This window comes from Heptranchias perlo, chromosome 2 (assembly GCF_035084215.1).
Source record: "Heptranchias perlo isolate sHepPer1 chromosome 2, sHepPer1.hap1, whole genome shotgun sequence".
NCBI lineage: Eukaryota > Metazoa > Chordata > Chondrichthyes > Hexanchiformes > Hexanchidae > Heptranchias > Heptranchias perlo.
This window is the reverse complement of record NC_090326.1, coordinates 7,204,891-7,222,967: the sequence shown is the minus strand read 5'-3', so window position 1 is coordinate 7,222,967 and position 18,077 is coordinate 7,204,891. Positions and strand designations below refer to the sequence as shown.

Sequence of the window (18,077 nt, the reverse complement as noted above, 5' to 3'; positions counted from 1 at the left end):
GACTCTCTGAGATGGTCATTACCTGGCACTTGTCTGGCACGAATGTTACTTGTCACTCACGAGCGATGTTGTCCAGGTCTTGCTGCATGCGAGCACGGACTGTTTCATTATCTGAGGGATTGTGAATGCGAGCACGGACTGTTTCATTATCTGAGGGATTGTGAACATCCCCATTTCTGACCTTCTGATGGAGGGAAGGTCATTGATGAAGCAGCTGAAGATGGTTGGGCCGAGGACAATGCCGAGGAGCTCCTGCAGCCTTGTTTGCACCTTCTCCAGTGCCTCTGTGTCCTTTTTATAATATGGAGACCAGAACTGTGCACAGTACTCCAAGCTTGGTCTAACAAAGATTCCATACAAGTTTAACATTACTTCTCAATTCTACCCTCTAGAAATGAATCCAAGTCGCTTTGTTTGCTTTTTTATGGCCTTATTAACCTGTGTCACTTTTAGTGATGTGCATCTGTAACCAGGGATCCCTTTGCTCCTCTAACCCCTTTAGACCAGAGTGCACAAAGCAGCGAGAGCGGACCAGAGTGTATAAAGGTGCGAGAGCTGGTTCCGAAAAAAATCAAAACATGTCACAACACAAGCTGGAGCAGCAGGGGTAAGTCTCAACCATTTAGTTTATTGGTTCGTGTTTTTTTAAATATAAAGTGACTAGTGTTTTTGTGGTTAGAGTTTGTGTTTTAGTGACATCTAAACCGTTACATAGCCTTAAAAGCCAAAATAAAAACAATTTTAAATAATTGCTAGTTAACATGGCAGGACAGCTGGGGCCTGTCTCATGCACATCCTGTGCCATGAGAAACTCCAGAACACTGTCCTGGAAGATCACATTTGCAGGAAGTGCCACCAACTGCTCAAGCTCAGGATTACTGAAGCTTGATGGGCGGCTGGCGTCATTACAGCATATACAGGAAGCTAAGAGTTTCGAGAAAAGCATGTTTTAGGAGGTGGTCACCCCACAGCTAGAGAATTCTGGAGGAAAGGGAGTAGTAACCATCAGACAAACTAGGAGGAACAGGCAGACAGTGCTGGAATCCCCTGGGAGTGTGGCACTCACAAACCGCAGTGTTGAATACCAGTAAGGGTGTTGACACCTTCAGGGAGTGCAGTCAGGATAAAATCCACGGCACCGTGGGAAACTCGACAGGACGGGGGAGCAAAATAAATGCAGCTGTTATAGGGAATTAGACAGTCAGGGACAGACAGACGTTTCTGCAACCACCATGAGTCCCACATGGTGTGTTGCCTCTCTGGTGCCAGGGCAAAGGACATCACAGAGGGTGCAGAACATTTTTGGTGGTGGGGGTGAGGGGGGAGGAGAACAACCAGAAATCATGGTCCAATGACAAAGGAAGGAAAAGGGTTGAGGTCCTGCAGTCACAGATTCAGGAGCTAGGGATGAAGTTAAAAAGCAGGACCTCAGATAGTAATCTCTGGATTACTCTCAGTGCTACATATGACTATAGGGATGGTAGGATAAGACAGGTTAATGCATGGCTGGAGAAATGGTGCAGGAGGGAAGGCTTCAGATTACTGGGGCATTGGGATCAGTTCTGGGGCAGGAGGGGTCTCCCTACAAGATGGATAGGTTGCACCTCAGAGCTGGGACCAATGTCCTTGTGGGAAGGTTAATTAGTTTTGCGGGGGAGGGATCAGGCAAGGGGCAAATGTAAGGCAATCTAAGATGAGTTTGGAGTGCATGTGCATGCCTGCTTGAACCGCTGCAGGTGGTGACACATAAGGTTCTCCCACAGTGCTGTTAGGAAGGGCGTTCCAGGATTTTAACCCAGCGACGATGAAGGAACGGTGATACATTTCCAAATCGGGATGGTGTGTGACTTGGAGGGGAACGTGCAGGTGGTGTTGCTCCCACTTGCCTACTGCACTTGTCCTACTAGGTTGTAGAAGTCACTGGTTTGGAAGGTGCTGTCGAAGAAGCCTTGGCGAGTTGCTGCAGTGCATCCTGGAGATGGTACACACTGCAGCCACAGTGCGCCGCTGGTGGATGGGGTGCCAATTAAGTGGGCTGCTTTGTCCTGGATGGTGTCAAGCTTCTTGAGTGTTGTTGGAGCTGCACTCATCCAAGCAAGTGGAGAGTATTCCATCACACTCCTGACTTGTGCCTTGTAGATGGTGGAAAGGCTTTGGGGAGTCAGGAGGTGAGTCACTCGCTGCAGAATACCCAGCCTCTGACCTGCTCTTGTAGCCACAGTATTTATGTGGCTAGTCCAGTTAAGTTTCTGGTCAATGGTGGGGGATTTGGCGATGGTAATGCCATTGAACGTCAAGTGGAGGTGGTTAGACACTCTTGGAGATGGTCATTGCCTGGCCTGAATGTTACTTGCCACTTATCAGCCCAAGCCTGGATGTTGTCCAGGTCTTGCTGCATGCGGGCATGGACTGCTTCATTATCTGAGGGGTTGCGAATGGAACTGAACACTGTGCAGTCATCAGCGAACATCCCCATTTCTGACCTTATGATGGAGGGAAGGTCATTGATGAAGCAGCTGAAGATGGTTGGGCCTAGGACACTGCCCTGAGGAACTCCTGCAGCAATGTCCTGGGGCTGAGATGATCTGCCTCCAATAACCACTACCATCTTCCTTTGTGCTAGGTATGACTCCAGCCACTGGAGAGTTTTCCCCCGATTCCCACTGATTTCAATTTTACTAGGGCTTCTTATTGCCACATTTGGTCAAATGTTGCCTTGGTGTCAAGGGCAATCAACTCTCACCACCTCTGGAATTCAGCTCTTTTGTCCATGTTTGGACCAAGGCCGTAATGAGAGTAGTCCTGGCGGAACCCAAACTGAGCATTGGTGAGCAGGTTATTGGTGACTAAGTGCTGCTTGATTGCACTGTTGACAATACCTTCCATCACTTTGCTGATGATTGAGAGTAGACTGATGGGGCGTTAATTGGCTGGATTGGATTTGTCCTGCTTTTTGTGGACAGGACATACTCGGGCAATTTTTCACATCGTCGGGTAGATGCCAGTGTTGTAGCTGTACTGGAACAGCTTGGCTAGAGGCGCGGCTAGTTCTGGAGCACAAGTCCTCTGCACTACAGCTGGGATGTTGTCAGGGCCCATAGCCTCACTGTATCCAGTGCACTCAGCCATTTCTTGATATCATGTGGAGTGAATCGAATTGGCTGAAGACTGGCTTCCATGATGGTGGGGATATCGGGAGGAGGCCAAGGTGGATCATCCACTCGGCACTTCTGGCTGAAGGTCAATGTAGTAAACAGTGTGGAGGATAGGAGAACATAGACCAGCTGGTGAAATGGGCAAGTCACATAACAAATGAAATTTCAAGCAGATAAGTGTGAAGTGATGCATTATCATTTTATAGCATGATAGTGGGTACAGCATAGAAGGCAGCCATTCAGCCCATCGTACTGGCTCTTTGAACGCTATCCAATTAGTCCCATTCACCTGCTCTTTCCACACAGCCCTGTAAATTTCTTCCCTTCAAGTTTTTAGATAAATACTTGAAGGGAAAAAATTCCCTTTTGAAAGTTACTATTGAATCCACCACCCTTTCAGGCAGTGCATTCCAAATCATTACAACTCACCACGTAAAAAAATGTTTCCTCATGTTGCCTCTGGCTCTTTTGCCGATCACCTTAAATCTGTGTCCTCTGGTTACCGACCCTTCTGCCACTGGGAACAGTTTCTCCTTATTTACTCTGTCAAAACCCTTCATGATTTTGAATACCTCTATCAAATCTCCTTTCAACCTTCTCTGCTCTAAGGAGAACAACCCCAGCTTCTCCAGTCTCTCCACATAACTAAAGTCCCTCATCCCTGGTACCATTCTAGTAAATCTCTTCTGCACCCTCTCTAAGGCCTTCACATCTTTCCTAAAGGTTGGTGCCCAGAATTGAACACAAAACTCCAGCTGAGGCCTAATCTGTGTTTTACAAAAGGTTTAATTTAACCAGCTGGCTTTTGTACTCTGCCTCTATTTATAAAGCCAAGGATTCCATGTGCTTTTTTTAAAAAAAAAACTGCCTTCTCTTATTAAAGGATTAAAAAATGCATTGCTACGTGGAAAGAGCGGGGGAGTGGCACTAATTGGATAGCTCTTTCAAAGAATCTGCACAGGCATGATGGGCCGAATGGCCTCCTGTGCTGTCTGATTGTGAAATAGAGAAGTGATGAGATATTGAACTAGGAAGGAGGTGGGGAGAGGGGTGGGGTTGGGAAAATAAAATCAACCAGGATCAGCTGATCATGGAACCAAATAGTTGATAATATTACTGCAGAAAACAATTTAGCAGGAGAGCCATGGAATAGAAGGGAAAAAAACTCAAGTCAAAGTTAAGGGGAGCTTAGACAAAAAAGATCACAGCAAAAGGAGTAGCATTTATAAAGGCAAAAGAAAAGTTAAAATTCATGCATTGCAATGCAGAGTGTTGGAAATAAACTGGGGGAAGTGGAAACGGAAGCAAGATTACATTAACGAAGCTGGCTGCAAATTGGGCAAAAATGGAAAATAAACATACCGGAAAAATATATTCAGAAATGATGCAAATGATATGAAAGGAGGCGTAGCGACAATACTGGTAAAAGAGGGAATGCATGCTGCAGAGAAGGATCAGGTGTAAAGCTCAGATTAAAAAAGACAACTTCAGTAGGAGGTACATTACAGACTTCCAAATTGTGGACAGGAAACAGAAGAGGAAAGCTGCAGTCATGTGCGGCAGATAAGTAGGAATAACAAAGTGACTTGTTCTGGGAAGTTTTAAGTATCAATTGCGACAGAGGGAGTAAATGGATGAAAAGGAATGGAATTCCTAAAGTGTGTACAAGACTCTTTCCTCAAGCAGTATGTTAGTAGGCCCACAAGGGCGGAGTCATTGCTAAAGCCGATTGAGTAATCAAACAGATGCACAAATCTGTAAAAAGTAGCAACGCACTTTTAAAAAAAGAAACCCTTGGGGTTCATTTCTAGAGGGATAGAATTGAAAAGCTGGGAAGTTATGTTAAACTTGTATAGAACCTTGGTTAGACCACACTTGGAGTACTGAGCACAGTTCTGGTCTCCATATTATAAGAAGGATATAGAGGCACTGGAGAAAGTGCAAAAAGATTCACAAGGATGATACCAGAACTGAGAGATTATACCCATCAGAAAAGATTTATCAGGCTGGGGCTCTTCGAGGAAAGACAGAGCAGTGACCTGTTGGAGGTCTTTAAGATTATGAAAGGGTTTTAATAGGGTAGACGTGGAGAAGATGTTTCCACTTGTGGGGGATATCAGAACTAGGTTATAAATATAAGATAGTCACTAATAAATCCAATAGGAATTCAGGATAAACTTCTTTTAGAATGTGGAACTCACTACCACAAGGAGTAGTTGAGGCAAATAGCACAGATGCATTTAAGGGGAAGCTAGATAAACACGAGGGAGAAAGGAATAGAAAGATATGTTGATAGGGTTAGATGAAGGATGGGAGGAGGCACGTGTGGAGCATAAACACCAGCATGGACCTGTTGGGCCAAATGGCCTGTTTCTGTGCTGTAAATTCTACGTAATTCTATATAAAAAAAATCAGATAGATAAGCTGAATGTGGCGAGCACCTTGGGAACAGTTACCACAACATGTTAAGATTTAAGACTGAACTGGAAAGAGAAAAAAAAGATCAGATTAGAGCAGAAACCAATTAAAATTGAAGAGGGGCCTATGCGGACTACAAGAATAATGCAAAAAAGAGAAGAGCTTTCCACAAGGTGCATTTAACCTAGTCACAATATTTATTAACGACTTAGATGAAGGCATAGAAAGTCTCATATCAAAGTTTGCCGATGACACAAAGATTGGTGGCATTGTAAGCAGTGTAGATGAAAACATAAAATTACAAAGCGATATTGATAGATTAGGTGAATGGGCAAAACTGTGGCAAATGGAATTCAATGTAAACAAATGTGAGGTCATCCACTTTGAATCAAAAAACGATAGAACAGGGTACTTCCTAAATGGTAAAAAGTTAAAAACAGTGGATGTCCAAAGGGATCTGGGGTACAGGTACATAGATCATTGAAGTGTCACCACACGGACTGCAGCGGTTCAAGAAGGCGGCTCACCACCACCTTCTCGAGGGCAATTAGGGATGGGCAATAAATGCTGGCCTCGCCAGCGACGCCCACATCCCGTGAACGAATAATAAAAAAAGTGTCATGAACAGGTGCAGAAAATAATCAAGAAAGCTAATGGAATGCTGGCCTTTATATCGAGAGGACTAGAGTACAAGGGGGCAGAAGTTATGCTGCAACTATACAAAACCCTGGTTAGACCGCACCTGGAGTACTGTGAGCAGTTCTGGGCACCGCACCTTCGGAAGGACATATTGGCCTTGGAGGGAGTGCAGCGTAGGCTTACTAGAATGATACCCGGACTTCAAGGGTTAAGTTACGAGGAGAGATTACACAAATTGGGGTTGTATTCTCAAGTTTAGAAGGTTAAGGGGTGATCTGATCGAAGTTTATATGATATTAAGGGGAACAGATAGGGTGGATAGAGAGAAACTATTTCCGCTGGTTGGGGATTCTCGGAGTCACAGTCTAAAAATTAGAGCCAGACCTTTCAGGAGCGAGATTAGAAAACATTTCTACACACAAAGGGTGGTAGAAGTTTGGAACTCTCTTCCGCAAACGGCAATTGATACTAGCTCAATTGCTAAATTTAAATCTGAGATAGATAGATTTTTGGCAACCAAAGGTATTAAGGGATATGGGCCAAAGTCAGGTATATGGAGTTAGATCACAGATCAGCCATGATCTTATCAAATGGCAGAGCAGGCACGAGGGGCTGAATGGCCTACTCCTGTTTCCTATGAGGGAAAAATTTGAAAAAATGAAAGAATAGGACATGTATTTTACATATCAATCAGTTAAAAAGAGAATTGTTAAAAGCAGGGTGGACTACCCAGGAGGAAAGGTTTGTCAATTTGTAGATGATCAGAAAATGGCATGGGTATTTAATTAGTAAAGATCAATGGAAAGTAATCAAGAAGGATATTGGAGAGGAGGTGAATTGTGAAGTGGTTAAAAGCGAGATCAGCGACATTATGATGGTTAAAAGGAAGTTTTTAGATAAGTTAATTAGGCTAAAGGAAGACAAGGTGCCAGGAGCTGACAGGATGAATCCTCAGATTAAATTATATTTCAGTCTGTGTTGAGTATGGATAGGTGACAGAAGACTGAAGAGTGGCCAATGTTATACCCATTTTTATAAGTGGTAAAAGAGCTAATCTGTGTAGTCTGTTCAGTTTAACAACTATGGCAGGCAAAATTTTAACATCCTTAACTAGAGATGAAATTACCAGATAGCTAGATAAAGAGAAAAAAATAGAAGTAGCTAGCAGGGTTTCAAAAAGGATGATTGTGCTTGACAAAACTCAATTCTTTGAGACGGTAAATGAGGGAAATGCAGTGGCTATAGTGTACAAGGACTTTGAGAGAGCCTTGAGGTACCACATTGGAGATCATGAGAAAATTAATAGGTGTGGAATTAGGGAGAGGATAGAAAACTAGATTAAAAAAGGTAGTTTTGCCAGAGTGGCTGGAAGTGGGTAGTGATGGTCCATGGAGTTCAGTTCTTGGGCAGCTTTTGTTCACGGTGTAGATCAGTGATTTGGACATTGGCCTAGAGGGAGTGGTGTTGAAATTTGCTGACAATACCAAAACTGGAGGTGCAGTTAATATTTAAGACTAAGAGGAAGTTGGAAAGGAATATGATACAATGGGGAATGGGCTACGAAGTGGCAGATGGAATCCAATATCAGTAAATGAGGTGATATATTTTGGTTAAAAGAAAAATCAATACTTGGACTCAATGGAAGTAAGCTCAGTTCTGGAAAACACTCAGGACATTAAAAGGCTCAGGCTGGTAAGGTTATAAAGAAAGCTGACGGAATTCATTTTATCACAAGAGGTACAGAATATAAAAGCAAAGAGAGTGATAAGTCTACAATGCAGATTACAGGGAGATATTATTAAAAAAGTGTTTAAAATTATGAAAAGGATGGGACAGGGTAGATGGAAGTAGACTGTTCCAAGTAATTGAGAGGCCATAGATTTAGAACAGAAAGCAAGAGAAGCTTCTTCAGAGTTGTGAAGCTGGGGAATTCACTTCCAGGGTTAGCGGTTGAGGCAGAAACTACGTCAATATTCAAGATTAGATTGGGTACATGGGAACAGGGTGGGTAAATGTAATTGGGACTATTTGGGCCAAATGGCCTGATTTCATGTGGAAACTTCTACATTTTTCTCTATTTCTAATGACCTCTCTCTACAGAGAAGAAAAGGTCATATTTCAGCACCAAATTTTGTTAAAAGGTAAGACCAGTGCTGGACTACTCTACTTTCTTCATCCACTATCATTCCCACTTGAGGTGTAAAGCTCCCAGTACTTCAGTGACTCAAACTCAACCATATTTCTGTACCGGTGGGAAACAGAAGTTGTCTTTGTGGCCCCCTCAGTTGAATTGCCATTTGTGAGCTAGTTAGTACCAAACAGTTAACGCCAAATAGATCATGTTATGCCATCCACACACGTAACTGGAATGAGACTGCCCTAAACACATTTTATAGTTAGTTTTTTGGCAGATCGATAAGGACAGCATGGGTGGCCCTAACACCCAGAGAACTGCAAAAGCAATGTTTCAATCCAGTGAATTATCTAGGTCTCTTTTTCAGAGTGAAACCATCAGTTACATTTCAAAACAAATCTTTGCATAGGGAAAGACATACCTGGAAAAGTTTGAATAGGGTTCTTCCAACTGCTGCTACCATCTCTAACAACATATCAAACTGCTGTCCTTCAGTTGTCTCACTATACGGAGCACAGAGTGCAAAGGTAAGGAAATCCAGGAGGGAACTAATCACTAATGCACCTGTCCCATGGTCCTGCAGATAAAACAAATCATTGTAAATCCATTGAAAGCAGCACTAGACTAACATTCCTGATTGACAAAAAGGCTCCCACGTGTCTCAGTTAATAAATACTATGCCTGGTGTGGAACTGAACAATATGCCAAGGAAAATCCCAAATTCAAACCCACCTCAGATCAGCTGATCTAAGCTGGGATGAAGGCAAGGGTGCTACAACTGGCCAGAGTGCTCTTAGGCTAAGGAAAAAATAAAGTGAGAAAGAGATCCCATCCTTGGCTCCAGCTCGAAAGCATGTGTGCAGACTTTGGGCGTCAGACAGCTAGCAGTTACCATGAAGTCACATAGAAACGGCCACTTGGGCGTAGTACCAGAAGGCAGATAACACATGGAATGGTACCAAAGACTGAGCCACTGCCTTCAGTGGAAAAGAAAGTTCCATTTCTTCATTCAGCTGTAGGTTTCCCCACCACATAACTTGAAAGCAGAATCAAAAAATAAATGGTGTTTCAGCAGCAACAGTGCCTCATTTAAAGGTCAGTAAATAAATATGAACGTCCCCATTACAAATATGTTAATATAATAAGCATGGAGGGCGCACGTGCCACCAGATGAGTGTGCGCATACATGTGTGCTTGTTAGGTGAATGCTGTGTAAGGGCTTACTGAGCCCAGTGTGAAAACCAAAGTGCCAAGTTTTAACTAGAATTTTAGTGAAGGTTAATATTGGGCACTGCCTACTGTTCCAAGCAGATATTCTTCAAAAATGGGGAAATTGAATTTTGCTTCCAGACAGACCTAGGGGTTTAAATACAGCCATAAGTTTTATAAAAAGAGCACAGGGCATGTTTTTTTTTAAAAATGGCAATGGTTAGGCCACAGTTATAGTATTGTCGCAGTTTTGGATGCCCCATTATAGAAAGCCTACAGAACATACAATGTAGATTTGCCAGGATGAGAATTAATTATAAGAGGCTTCAGATACTAAATTTCTTATGCAGAAAGTTCTTGGAACATGGAATTCTTTGCCACTGAGTGAGTGAGATGGAGACCAGTGAATCTTTTAAGGGACAACTAAATATTTGAATCAGAGGAAGGCACAGGGCTATGGGAAGAAAACAGTTCTAGATCGCTCTCGCAAAGAGTCAGCACAGACAATGGGCCAAATGAACACCTGCTGTTCTGTAAACTTCTGAGGTGCTATTGCATCAGTATCTAGATTCGATAGCATCCTTATTCACAGTCTCAAATTGAAGCTGGTACAACTTGATTCATACGTCAAATTAGATACCATGAGCACACAATAGGTCGTTCCGATGTTAGGTCTCCACAATAAGGCAGCACGTGGCAACATGAATCCCAAAGTCAGAAGTCGGACACAATGTGAAAGCATATTGGGCTAGGTCAGTGGTTTCCAAACGTTTATCTAGGGGACCAACTGCAAAAACTGACATGCTCAGGGAGTTGCTCAGTCCTAACTGTAGGAACCCGCTGGGTTCTCAGTTACTCATTTCCCTTCAACCCGCAGTTTGAATTTTCTTTTTCCTCTTACTGCCTTTGATCTTGGGACCCAGTTTGCCACGACCGCTGTATTTAATCTGCAGCTCAGGCACAGGCCTGGGCTCACAAAGCAGATTGCTACAGTAATCTCGGCAGGACAGGAGGCTTTCCCAAATCATGAGCCCACACAAGTGCCGAGTGCAAAAGCCAGAGTGTAGATGAGGTTTCTCTTTTTTTGGGCCCGATATTTTTTTTAAACTTGTGAGCCCCAACATATTAGCTTTTTTGCACAAAACCTCATGACCCTGTGGGGTTCCTTTGCGAAGAGTTTGTAGATCCCTATTTAAAATGTTATGTGCAATTGAGAGATGGGTAGGATAAGGGAGGGATAAATAGTTTACGACAAAAAAAGCATGAACCCTTAAGTTTTCCAGAACTGAATGTAGAATTATACATGCCCAATTTGCATCAAAAATGGAAATATTGAACAAATTGCTCAAAACAGCATTTTCACATGAGAGATTAATACAAACAGGTTGTGCCATAATAAATTTTGTCCTTTTTACCACTTGCCAGTTTTTTAATCAAGTAATCAAAATGATGGTCCACCCCTTAATTTGAAACAGACTTACCACATGAACATTGAATTTATCAAGTAAATTTTCTAAGAACTTTTTTGAAGATAGAAGTGATGCTTTGTTCAGCTGCTCTTGTCTCAAGTCGTACTCATGATGCATAGGCTAATTGGATAAAATTAATAGAAAGGTCTTTATTGCATAAATATCTAATTCTTTAAAAATACTATTGACCTTCAAAATCATATGACGTCCCAAGACATTCACTGCGTAGAATTAAAACATTGATACAATAGATCCAAGAATCTTTAAGATATGAATATAGATACATGCATCACACTAAATTTGGAGGTTGGTGAAACTAAACTTTTCACCTTTTGAACATTGGTACTCCTACAAAAAGAGATCAACTGAATTATACTAATTTATGAAGTCAGATCTTAAATTCACAGACAAAGTTTCTACAGTACAGACCTTGTGCTTATAGTGCAAGTGCTGATTTCATCATATGCAAGTTTAATGCTGCCGACGTGCCCCCTCCCCAGCTGCCTAAGGGACCACAGCGCACTAAATATACTCACATAATGCAAGAAATGTATGGCCATTTTGAAGTGTTGGGGAAGACAGAACCCAGCGGCAGCGTGTGTAATTCTTTCATTTATTGCTTCAATCCTCCCAGAGTTGTGATATTTAAGTGGCAACTTTCCCTACGTGCTTGGGAGCAAAGCACAATGAACAGGAAGGTGCTGCTCGAGTAGAAGAGAGAGTGTGAGAAAAAAGGAGCGCTAATAAGTGCGTCCACCCGAGGAGAAAGGGAAGGAAAAAGGGAAGGAGAAAGGAAAAAGGAACGCTAATGAGAACGTCCGCCCGAGGAGAAAGGGAAGGAAAAAGGAACACTAATGAGAGCGTCCACCCGAGGAAAAAGGGGAAGGATAAAGGAAAGCTGATGAGATCGTCCGCCCGAGAAGAAAAAGGAAAAAGGAGTGTTTGTTGATCAAGGATGGGGAGAGGCCACAGACAGATTTGAAAGACGACTAGGATTTTAGAATCATTTCAATGCAGCATGGGAAACCAGCATAAATTGACAAACACAGGGGCGATGGGAATAAGGACCTTTGTGGCTAGGGACACAAGTTGTGGCATTCTTGAATGAATTGCAATTTGGGGAGACAGGAAGGTGTACTAGGAGAGTATTTGAGATGTCCAGTCTTCAGACAAGAAAGCAGAGAAAGATTCTGATCAGAGATACTTTAACAGATGGCTATCAAGTACACACACTGGAAGTGTATAATTTCAAAGTTTGCAGATGACACGAAATGCAAAAGGTAGTAACTCTGAAATGTAGTAAATAATGTGGAGGGTAGTAACAGACTTCAGGGGAACATAGATAGACTGGTTAAAAGGACAAACATGAAATTTAGTGCAGAGAAGTGAAATGATTCATTTTGGAAGGAAGAATGAATGCGAGGCAATGTAAACTAAATGGTACAATTTTAAAGGGGGTTCACATACACAAATCTTTGAAGGTGGCAGGACATGTTGATATGGCTGTTAAAAAAAACAAAAAGGATCCTTGGCCTTATAAATAGAGGCAGAGTACAAAAGCAAGAAAGTTATGCTAAACCTTTATAAATCACTGGTTAGGCCTCAGCTGGAGTAGTGTGTCCAATTCTGGGCACCACATTTTGGGAAGGATGTCTCGGCCTTAGAAGGTGCAGGAGATTTACTAGAATGGTACCGGGGACGAGACTTCAGTAGGATCCCTTAGGAAAAAGTGATCATATGATGAATTTCACATCCAGTTTGAGAGAGTGAGGGTCTTAGATCTAAAACTACTGTATTAAACCTAATTAAGGGAAAATACAATGGCATGAGGACAGAATTAGCTAAAGTGGACTGGGAAAACAGATCAGAAGGTATGACAGCAGATAAGCAGTGGCAAACATCTAAAAAGATATTTTATGACTCAACAAAATTATATCCCAGTAAGGAGGAAAGACTCCATCAGAAGGGTGTACCAACCTTGGGTAACTAAGGAAGTTAAGGATGGTGTCAAATTAAAAGAAAAAGGCATACAACATGGCAATGATTAGTGGTAAGCCCGAAGATTGGGAACACTTTAGAAACCAGCAAAGGACTAAAAAAGAGAAAATAGATTATGAGAGTAAACTAGCAAGAAATATAAAAACTGACAGTAAGAGCTTTTACAAGTATATAAAAAGAGTAGCAAAAGTATAGGTCCCTTGGAGGATAAGGCTGGGGAAATAATAATGGAAAACCAGGAAATCGCAGAGGCATTGAGCAGGTACTTTGTATCTGTCTTCACAGTCGAAGACACTAATAATATAGCAATAATAGTCGATAATCAAGGGGCAAAGGGGAGAGAGGATCTAAAAACAATTATCACTAGAGAAAAAGTACTAGGCAAACTAATGGGTCTAAAGGCTGACAATTCCCCTCAACCTGATGGCCTTAAAAGTGGCTACAGAGATAGTGGATGCATTGATTGTAATCTTCCAAAATTCACTAGATGTTGGAAAGGTCCCAGCGGATTGGAAAACCACAAATGTAACGCCTCTGTTCAAGAAAGGAGGGAGAAAGAAAGCAGCTAACTATAGACCAATTAGTCTAACATCTGTCATTGGAAAATGCTAGAATCAATTATTAAGGAAGTAGTAGCAGGACATTTAGAGACTCAAAATAAAATCAAGGAGAGTCCACATGGTTTTATGAAAGGGAAATTGTGTTCGATAAATTTATTAGATTTCTTTGAGGAAGTAACGGGCAGGGTAGATAAAGGAGAACCAGTAGATGTAGTGTATTTGGATTTCCAAAAGGCATTCGATAAGGTGCCACATAAGAGGTTACTGCACAAGAGCTCATGGTGTTGGGGGTAATATATTAGCATGGATAGAGGATTGGCTAATTAACAGAAAACAGAGTCGGGATAAAGGGGTCATTTTCAGGATGGCAATCTGTAACTAGTGGGGTGCCACAGGGATCAGTGCTGGGGCCTCAACTATTTACAATCTATATCAATGACTTGGATGAAGGAAGTGAGTGTACTGTGGCCAAATTTGCTGATGATACCAAGATAGGTGGAAAAGTAGTTGTGAGGAGGACACAAAGTGTCTGCAAAGGGATATAGCTAGGTTAAGCAAATGGGCAAAAATTTGGCAGATGCAGTATAATGTGGGAAAGTGTGAAGTCATCCACTCTGGGAGGAAGTATAAAAAAAGCAAAATATAAGTGGAGAAAGAACACAGAATGCTGCGGTACAGAGGGATTTGGGTGTCCTCGTACATGAAACACAAAGTCAACATACTGATGCAGTAGGTAATTGGGAAGGCAAATGGAATATTGGCCTTTATTTCGAGGGGGATGGAGTATAAAAGCAGGGAAGTCTTGCTACAACTGTACAGGGTGCTGGTGAGACCTCACCTGGAGTACTGCGTACAGTTCTGGTGCCCTTATTTAAAGAAAGGATATACTTGCATTGGTGGCAGTTCAGAGAGGGTTCACGAGGTTGATTCCGGGTATGGAAGGGTTGTCTTATGAGGAAAGATTGAGCAGGTTGGGCCTATGCTCACTGGAATTTAGAAGAACGAGACGAGATCTTATTGAAGCATAAGGTTCTGAGGGAGCTTGACAGGGTAAATGCTGAGAGGATGTTTCGCCTCATCGGGGAATCTAGAACTAAGGGAGAATCTCAGAATAAGGGGTCACCCATTTAAGACAGATGGAGAAATTTCTTCTCTCAGGGTTGTAAACTTTTGGAATTCTTTGCCCCAAAGAGTGGCGAAGGCTGGGTCAATTGAATATATTCAAGGCTGAGAGTTAGACAAATTTTTGATCAGCAAGGGAGTCAAAGGATATAGGGAACAGGCAGGAAAGTGGAGTTGAGGCCAGAATTAGATCAGCCATGATCTCATTGAATGGAGGAGTAGGCTCAAAAGGGCCAAATGGCCTATTTCTGCTCCTTGTTCTTATGTGCTTATATTCATGGAGATACTAGGGAAGCCGAGGCTGTTCTCCTTGGAACAGAGAAGGAGATTTAATCGAGGTGTTCAAAATTATGAGGAGTTTTTGACAGTAGATAAGGAGAAAGTTTTCACTGGCAGGAGGGTCGATAAGTAGAGGACACAAATTTAAGATAATTGGCAAAAATACCAGGGGAGGTGAATTTTTTTTTAAAAACACAATACAGTTGCATAAAGCTCTGGTTAGACCCCACCTGGAGTACTGTGTGCAGTTCTGGGTACCACGCCTCAGGAAACATATCGGCCTTGGAGGGGGTGCAGCACAGATTCACCAGAATGATACTGGTGTTAAAAGCGTTAAATTGTGAGAAAAGGTTGCATAGGCTAGGCTTGTATTCCCTTGAGTATTAAGGGGTGATAATTGAGGTATTTAAGATTAAAGGATTTGATAGAATAGATAGAGAGAAACGATTTCCTCTGGTGGTCCAGTACAAGGAGGCATAACCTTACAATTAGAGTTAGGCCTGTTTTTTTAAAAAAAGTGAGTTATGATCTGGAATGCATTGCCTGAAAGGGAGGTGGAAGCAGATTCAATATTATATTCATAAGGGGATTGGATATAAACTTAAAAGGAAATATTTTACACAAAAAATTTGCATGGATATGGGGAAAGAGCAGGGGAGTGGGACTAATTGGACAGCTTTTTCAAAGATGGGCCGAATGGCTGTCTCCTATGCTGTAAGATTCTATCCCAGGACTGCTTAAATTAGAAAGCATCTGTAAATGGCATGGGTTTTAACCCACTCTGGTTACAAAGAAAATATATTGATGTTACTTATTTCATGTTTTACATCATGGATTCTTTTGTACAAAAATGTTGGATCTGCTACTGAGATAGCACAATGAAATTTAGCATCATCCTGCACTTACACACATGAGGGCACATAACATGTCAATGGCAGCATGAGTAACACCATCATGGTTTCTTTTTAAAGCCTTCACTGTCTTCACACCAAGCCTCTCCCGAAATCTGAATGTACAAAAGGGGGAAAAATGTTATGCAGTACAAACAGTGGCACAAAACCTACAGAAACACCATAGCTCTGAAAATCTGCAAAGCACATGTGCAGCAGAGGGGGCAGACAAAATAGCAGATCTTTTCCATTTTTAAGATATATTGTACACTAGCACCAAGACAGCACCAATTACTGAAGGTGTAAGTCTGTGTGATTGTAGTCCTTTGTTCTTGGCCATACTGCCAATTTGAGGCTTCCTGAAGCATGATCTCTAAGCCAATAGAGAAGTGGCATCTGATGCATCATGTGACTAGCCCATTGATTTTACGAGGGGGCCTTCAGTCTGTGCTTTTCCTAATTAAGAACAACCTACATCTTGGAGTTAGAATGGCTGTGCCTATATCTTCAACCATGTATGAGGGGCCTTTGTTACTTGCTGCTCACACTCCTTATAAAAGCACTGCACATTGATTCATTTTGATCGAAATGGTAGAGCTATGATATTTCCTTAATTCTGGATTGATTTCAACCCTGCCCCCAAATTATACCCTTTAAGGGCCTATGGGGTTAGATCAGTGGGACTGTGGTCACTGCAGAATACTTAAATGCCAAGAATGAATATCATTCTACAAAAAGTAAGTAATGTTCATTCCACATTCTCCACAACCCGTAGGAGCAAAGCAAGCAGCATAAATTAGAGGAGACACCTAGCTACTAAATACAATACCATGTGCAGTCACTAGATCCTATGAACAATGCTTAGTCAGTCATTCTACATGGCAACCCTATGAATCAAATTAGAACCTGATTGAGAGATGCCCAGAACAAAGTCTCAGAACAGGTGGAATGACCTTAAACCTACTTGCAAGGCAAAACTGTACAATGGAGTTGGTTATCCAGTTTGACCATCGATTTATCTATATATATATATAAATGCTCCGTGTGCACCTACACAATGAAATTACCATTACAATTGCACTGATGAGATGGCAGAGAAACCAATAGGACAATTATATCAGAATTGGACGTAACCAAGTAGGTAACCTGGAGGACCATTTGTCAGTATGCCAAACAAATTAAGGTTGATCAATGACAGACTGCAGCCCACCATCTCTGCAGGCTGACATAAAACTGTTTTGTTTATAGCCTTAATATGAATGGAGTTTTATATCCACATTGCTTCAGATGAAACCCAATTAAGGCCCAGTTTGAGACCAAGGAGACTGTGTTTGTGCATATTTCCAGATGGTCTGCACGTCCAACAGGCCATTCCTTAATCAAAAGTATAAATTACTACAATATGGGGCTGGATAAAACTCAATTCTCAACCAACATTAAATACTGGAGGTACCCTAAAATACAAGTAACTTCACATGAATTAGGATTAACTGCCTCCATCAACTACTACAATGCAGACTTCTTCCATTCCGTATGCTACACCTTGATGGAGGTTTTGTAGAATTAACTAAGGTATTCATAACTGGGGGCAGGAAGATCCATCATGTCTTTCAATAGCAAGTGGAAGGTGTCTGGATTCAGATGACCTCCCAACTGGAAGCTTGGTCTCTTGTTGAGTGCTGGGTTGACCAGGGCTAAGATGTCAGAAAACCATAGTTTGTGATGCCGTTAAGGAATCAATGAGTTTCATCTGCCCTGTGCACATCTTCTGAATTAGCTGTGGGATCAGGGGAAATTAAAGAAACCATTGTCTCCAGGAGAAGAACGTCCAGCAATTGTGGTGTGCACTTTGGAGTTCATCTGAAAAACCCAATGGCAATGGGGTATGAAATAGCTAAGTGGGATAAACAGGGGGAAACTGAAAATTTGGTCCCAAGCAAGAAATAATGAAGTTGTACTCTAGATATTTCATAGTCCCCTAGTAGTGCCATGCTGCTTCTGGACAGGCTGCTGTCAGGGTCTATTTATCAGATTATGGAGCACCTGACAATGCAAAAATTTGTTTTTGCTTTTTAAAATGAATGTTTTTAACCTGGCTCACAAAAAAGCTCTTCCTATTGAAGTAGTAGCCAAATAGGTGCGTTAGTAAGGGACTGGCATTCCCTAATCTAAAGGCTTTTATTGTTTGGGCTGCTGCCTGTTCT

The 18,077-nt window shown here is 41.9% G+C and overlaps 1 protein-coding gene across 5 annotated transcripts in view; it reads right to left on the bottom strand.

The window, feature by feature from the left end:
- Nucleotides 1–18,077, bottom strand: part of LOC137334859 (dnaJ homolog subfamily C member 13) — a 270,037-nt gene that overhangs the window by 173,179 nt on the left and 78,781 nt on the right. For all 5 annotated transcript variants that reach the window (XM_067999895.1, XM_067999904.1, XM_067999912.1 and 2 more), the window contains exons 13-15: nucleotides 15,890–15,989; nucleotides 11,037–11,144; nucleotides 8,768–8,923 (exon numbers count right to left, since the gene is read on the bottom strand). In XM_067999895.1, the coding sequence (XP_067855996.1) occupies nucleotides 8,768–8,923; nucleotides 11,037–11,144; nucleotides 15,890–15,989 (364 nt within the window). The remainder of the gene's footprint in view (nucleotides 1–8,767; nucleotides 8,924–11,036; nucleotides 11,145–15,889; nucleotides 15,990–18,077) is intronic.